Source organism: Leptonotus elevatus, chromosome 5 (assembly GCF_054856555.1).
Source record: "Leptonotus elevatus isolate MCC_2025b chromosome 5, RoL_Lele_1.0, whole genome shotgun sequence".
Taxonomy (NCBI): Eukaryota; Metazoa; Chordata; class Actinopteri; order Syngnathiformes; family Syngnathidae; genus Leptonotus; species Leptonotus elevatus.
The window spans coordinates 21,863,769-21,869,444 of NC_141243.1; the positions used below are offsets into that span (position 1 = coordinate 21,863,769).

General features: G+C 43.9%; 1 protein-coding gene across 1 annotated transcript; it reads right to left on the reverse strand.

Annotated features, from left to right (window-relative positions):
- Positions 1–1,265: 1,265 nt before the first annotated feature.
- On the reverse strand, positions 1,266–4,521 carry znf703 (zinc finger protein 703). Its single transcript, XM_086077212.1, has 2 exons — positions 3,919–4,521; positions 1,266–3,501 (listed from the first exon to the last, which is right to left on the reverse strand). The coding sequence occupies exons 1-2, from the start codon at positions 4,174–4,176 to the stop codon at positions 2,008–2,010; spliced, it is 1,752 nt and encodes a 583-aa protein (XP_085933338.1). The 5' UTR covers positions 4,177–4,521; the 3' UTR covers positions 1,266–2,007.
- Between the last annotated feature and the right edge of the window lie 1,155 nt (positions 4,522–5,676).

Genomic DNA, 5,676 nt, shown 5'->3' on the forward strand with positions numbered 1-5,676 from the left:
TTGTGGCGTTCCTTTTTAAAATCTGGATAACAATGTACAGTACTTTATTTGAACCACATTTCCCAACTGTGCTATGTGTATTTGTAATTCTGCAACACAACTACAGGGGGCAACACAATCCACTGTATCACGACAAGACCTTGGAAAAAGCAATAAGCACTAAATGTAATATTTTTGGACTAGCTTGCCTTCAATCATCCTTCATTCCAGTAGCTGGAGGAGAGTGCAGATGGACTCTTCTTTTCAAATGGAGTGAGTCGCTCCACTTTCCAAATGAGAAAAATAAGTGTAGTGTCCCAAAGAGCCGCCCAGACTGGTGATCAGGGCGCTGTGACCTTGCTGGTAAGGCAGGGGCTGGATGTGGTTTGGGAGGGTCATCCATTTTGTTAATGGTCCTGTCAAGTGACACCTGTGCTTGCCTTTCCCTGTCTGGAGTGCTAATGAAGCGCGAGAGTGGAGGAGTCTGTGAGTCGGGGTCAATAGCCACCTCGGAGACTCTTTGCTCTGTGCCACCGACAGCATGTCAGCCGAATACAGTGGAGCGGAGACAAAGGTACATTATCAGCACCCAAATACTCTAATATAAGATAGACTGGCGCTTTCTTGTTGAATTAGTGTCTCCACAAAGAAGAGAGTCAGTTGTGCTGACGTGCTGAAAAACAGCAAGAAAATGGTTCCTTACTACAGGATGGAAGACTCCACGAGTCCAATTTCCCCAGAGGGAGGTCTTAAGACTTTGATGAATATTTCTCTAGTAACTACAACCCTTTGTCAGCTATGGCCTTTGTATTTCAGGTCTATCCATCAGAGTATGAGGTGATCGTGGGTCGGCACCTCCCTCAAGTCATTATTGAAGTCCCAGTGACCCAGTGGCCACCCCGCCCCACCATCCCTTCTGCTGAGAAGGCTGTTTTGGGGCCTCACAAACAAGAATCAGCAATTAAAAGCTGCACTCATGTCAACAAAAGCAATGTTGGTGATGGAAGGAGGATGAGGAGGGGGGATGGAAGCCCTCAGTGACTAGGTAACAGGGCTAATGTGACCCAGGATGCCCTCTCTGGAACAGCCCTGTCAACCTGATATGAGCCATGAAATATTACACACAGCCCCACATACAGAAATATTACACACAGCCCCACATACAACAGCTGGAATTATGGATAGACCTAGTTAAGTGCAATGAAGAGAGACTGAGTGCTCAACAGCTGCTCAATTGCATTATATAGTCTATAAATATATGTAAGAATGAGCGGAAACAAGTCAAATGCAATCAAGTATCATTTATTTAATAAAATAAGACTTTCCCAAGTTGCTTGAATATTACAGTCATTATTAACACATTTGACGTCACTCACCTATATTTGTACCATTTGTGACCCCAAATCAATGCCCCACACAGGCTTGAAAAAATATTACCTTTGCATATTTACAAATAAAAATAGTTGTCACTGACATGCACGACTCGAGAGTCTCAATAAGCCTTCAGAGATGAATAAAGTAAACCTTAAACTAATAATCCAGAATAAAGCATCATAGTCCATCTTTATCATGGTGCAAGTTTTATTTTTATTTTTAGAGCGTGTAATAGTCATTACGGTAATATACTTAAATCATTCTTGATTTTCAATTAACAGTTTGTATTCAGAAAAAAAATCCCCCAGAGTTGAAGCAAGCGCTTGTGTGAAAAATAAATACAGAATTTCAGTTTTGGGTCACACATTATAAAAAAAGATACAAATAACAAAATCAAGACGGATGAAAAACATAATTTCATCATTTTCAAGCTTTGCTTATTGGTGTCATTAATAGCGTTAAATGTATTCAATCTGGGTGGCTTACAAACTTCACCAGTCGCAGTTGCCAGGCTAACAGATGGTATTCCTGACAGGCGGACCATCAGGAATGATGCCCTGACTGCTAAAGATTCCTCTCCGAGAAGTCTATCTTCGGGATCGCTCCGGAGAGTTTAAGCTGGTTCCCGCAGTCCGTGAATGTTAAAGTGTGATATCACGGGTATCCGAGGGCTGAGGCCGAGCCCAGTCTCTGACTGTAGAGAGCATAAGGGGAGTAGTAAGCTGAAGATGAGGGGATGGATGGCATGGGAAGGCCAGGTGCTCCAGGCAGGTGGGATTTGCTATAGGGGTGGTAGCGGGCCAGGCCCAAGCCAGGGGACCCTCGAAAAGAGAAGGTGCCGGGCATGGAGCCTGGGCTGCTGTGCGGTGGGAGATGAAGATGGCATGAGGCTGTTGATGAAATTGATGAAGGATACGCCGACAAGAGTTTACTCTCCACCATCCCAGGCAAAGCCGTGTGGGTACGCAAGTGGGCTAGGAGCTCCTCGGAAGTGGCAAATCTCTTGTCACAGGGGCCCCCAACAGACACCCAGTTACAGGCATGGGGTAATGGTTCATTGGGGAGCATGAAACCATAAGTGTAGAGCGGGTGCGAGAGGGAGGGAGTGGTGCTGGAAGATAAGGCGCTAGAGTGCAAGGAGTGCAGGTGGTGCGAAGGGTATACCAGGGGGAAACCGGACTTGAGACTTGAGTGGTCGTGGACACAGGTGGAACAGTTACTTCCTCCCAAATGGGGTGCATTGGGGTAAGTCAAACAGTAAGGGTCCCGACATAAGCCCTGCATCAATGACGGAGGAGAGGCTCCGGTGAGTGGACTGGAACTAGGGTGTTTACTCTGAAGTCCTAACCCCAGACTAGACTTGGTATGGTCCAAACCAGGAACAAACTGTGAGGGGTAACCCGCATAGGCTCCCACAATAGAGCCATGGTAGCCCATTGAAGCAGGAGGCAAAGGAAAAACAGAATGTCCTGGTTTAAAAGGGGAGACGGGTGCGATGTGCCCAGAGACCAAGTTACCCTGACAGGCCTGTGTGTCGGCCTTGCTCTCAGGCCGTGGACTACTGGCAGAGCTAGCGTTACTGGAGTTGGCGCTGGCCCGTATCTGGCTGGAATTGGCCAACTGAGCACCGTCCATTACTGACTTAGCTGTATCAGACTCTTTTTTGTCTCCACTGTTATTAATGTCCGAGCTGGGTTGCTCCAAACTGGCAGGTTTGTTGTCCATGTGAGAGGCCTGTGAGTGTGGCAGCGGTTGCGTGGATGGGGAGTGGCTTTGTACATGAGGCTGGCTCTGAGTGTGGAGCTGAGGAGAGCTTGGTGATTTGGAATGGGGTGGAAAAGACGGACAAGAAACACTGCCACCGCTTGAGCTTCCATTGGCCACCCTGAAAGATTTATCTGAAGACCCCTTGGACACTTGAACTTCTTTACGACAGTCGCCCGATGACTTGGAGTAAGGTTTGAAGCTGGACTTGTCCTCCAAAGACTGGTGCTTGTCTCCAGGCTTGGATGATCGGCTTTGGGACTCTTTGTCTCCCAAACTGCCTGAGGAGAGGGAGGCCAGCTTGGAAGAGGAGGGAGGGTCCGGTTTGCCAATTTGAGAGCAGGTCTGAGCCAACAAAGCTAATGGACTCTTTTTGGCATCCAGCTAAGAAAAGAAAAGAAACAATGTTTTATGATATTCAAACTTTCATAAGACATTATTAAACTGCAGTACACAGTTAAATTGTATTGAAGCTGTACAACAAAAATAAATAAATGAATGAAATGCACAACCGAACAATTATGAACAACAAGAACAACAATTTCTGAACACATACATGAGGAAATTAAGGAAAGAAAATTAATCAATGAAGGAATGGAGAAGGGGGAAAAAATCATGAATTAATTTGACCACAAATACATGTTGATTTGTTTAAATCCTTGTATTAATGAATTTGATCAGTTATGTGACCACCTTAATTTGAAAATGTTCGTTTTTATTATATAATTGTTTTGTATTTAGATAAATTATGTAATGATACGATTATGGAATAGTTGTGTCTTTTTTGTATTTGTCTCTCACCTCGATGCTGACTGGTGCGGACTGAAGGGGTTGAAGGTACTCCGGGTGGAGCAAGTGGCCGCTGTGCGCCGTCAACATCTTTACAATCCTGATGGGGAGCCTTTTGGCCTGACGTGACGGGTCTAACGGAGAGTTGGCACTGCACACGCACACGGACGGCTTCTCCACTCCTGTTCGGCAAGGACCACCACTGGCGACGTTACGATCCCGGGACTGGCTGCGTAAAAACGATCCGGAACCACTGGTCGGATCTCTCATCGGGGTCCAGACGCGTAAAGGAACGCGGATAATAATTTGTGGGCACCGAACTCAAATTAATTTACCAGATCCGTTCATGATGATCAAATTCATCCGAAGAGAATTCGATAATCCAAATAAGGCTTGTGCGCAGTGCGGAACCACGCAATGTCTAAAGAGAAATAATAGACATCCTTTTAACAGGTTCTTCACTGTCTCGAGCTAGTTGAGTACTCCTCAATCCAGTTCTCAAAATGTAAAACCACCATGAAGAGACACTTGTGTCAGGAATATTCCCGAGGAGGAAGAAAGCAGGCGAAGGTGCTACGACGTGCGCGTCTCCGTCTGACTGCTGTAGCTCGTCCCTTCCCGACTTCCTGCACATCTCCAAGGGGAGGGGTGCTATTTCTAAGCAGACAGCCACTGCCCAATCAGAGAGCTTCGTTGCTCTATAGAGGCGTGGTTTGACTCATGGCCTCACCTTCGTGCAAAATGTGTGACCTCAACATACCACATTCATAATTTACACACAATACCTAAGAAATTAGCTCTTAAAAGTACAAATGAAGGTTGTTCTAAAAGTAATTTTACATTTAAAAACGACAAGAAAATATGCGCTGATAGTTAAGGAATGTGTAAGAAATAAGCCCCCAGTTGAAATGAGGACCCTGAGCATCTTAAAAAATAAAAATTAAAAAAAAGCCAGTGTAAGCAGTTAAATGTGAAAACATTTGTTTCAAGACTGTAATTTCTCAACTATCATGACTTTAATGATACTACTTTATCAGATTTGCAGGATCTAAATAGAGAATATACCATAAAGCTGAAAGTTTGACATCCAATCGTTAACTCTTTTCTCATACAATTATGACTAGAAAATAAAGTCAGACGTTCAACATTTCTTCTTTCAACATTACAACTATACTCATAAGTTTAATATATTTTGCGTGTAATTTTTGCATACACAGCTGTGGAAAATTTTAAGAGACCACCCTTGTTTCTTCAATTTTCTGTTTTCTGTCTGTTTCTGTCTTTTAATGTGCCCTTAGGCTGCTTTTCACTACAGTACATGTTCTGTTCTGTATCTTATCAAGCCCTGTATTTGATTAATTCTGACGTATCTGGGATATTAATTTAACAAGATGCCTTCGAGCCTTTAATTCACCAAACGGGATACATTCCAGCAAAGCCTCATGATCCAACTTTCTTTTCTTGTTGTGATAGTGAATCCTTGCATGCTCCCAAATCTCCCTTTTAGTGGTGGTTTATGGCTCAATCTGCCTTTTTCAGTTTTCATCGGATAGACATAAAGAATAGGCCCCATTCATTTTCCTCAAAGCACATCTTTTAATGGAGTTCTATTCTTGTTAGAACATCTACTTCACCCGCAGATCCAGATTTAGTTTCTAAATAGCGTTATGAATGATCACCTTTCCTTGGAGTTGTTACAGGTAAACTTGTTTGACATTTCACATACAGAATCCTTGTGTATGAGACACCCCTTTATTATAAAAGCCGCGA

Excerpts from the sequence above, each read along its gene's own strand:
- znf703 (XM_086077212.1), bottom strand. The coding sequence starts at position 4,176 with ATGAGAGATCCGACCAGTGGTTCCGGATCGTTTTTACGCAGCCAGTCC. Across the intron at positions 3,502-3,918 it reads CCGCACCAGTCAGCATCGAG|CTGGATGCCAAAAAGAGTCC; the intron begins GTGAGAGACAAA and ends TTCTTTTCTTAG.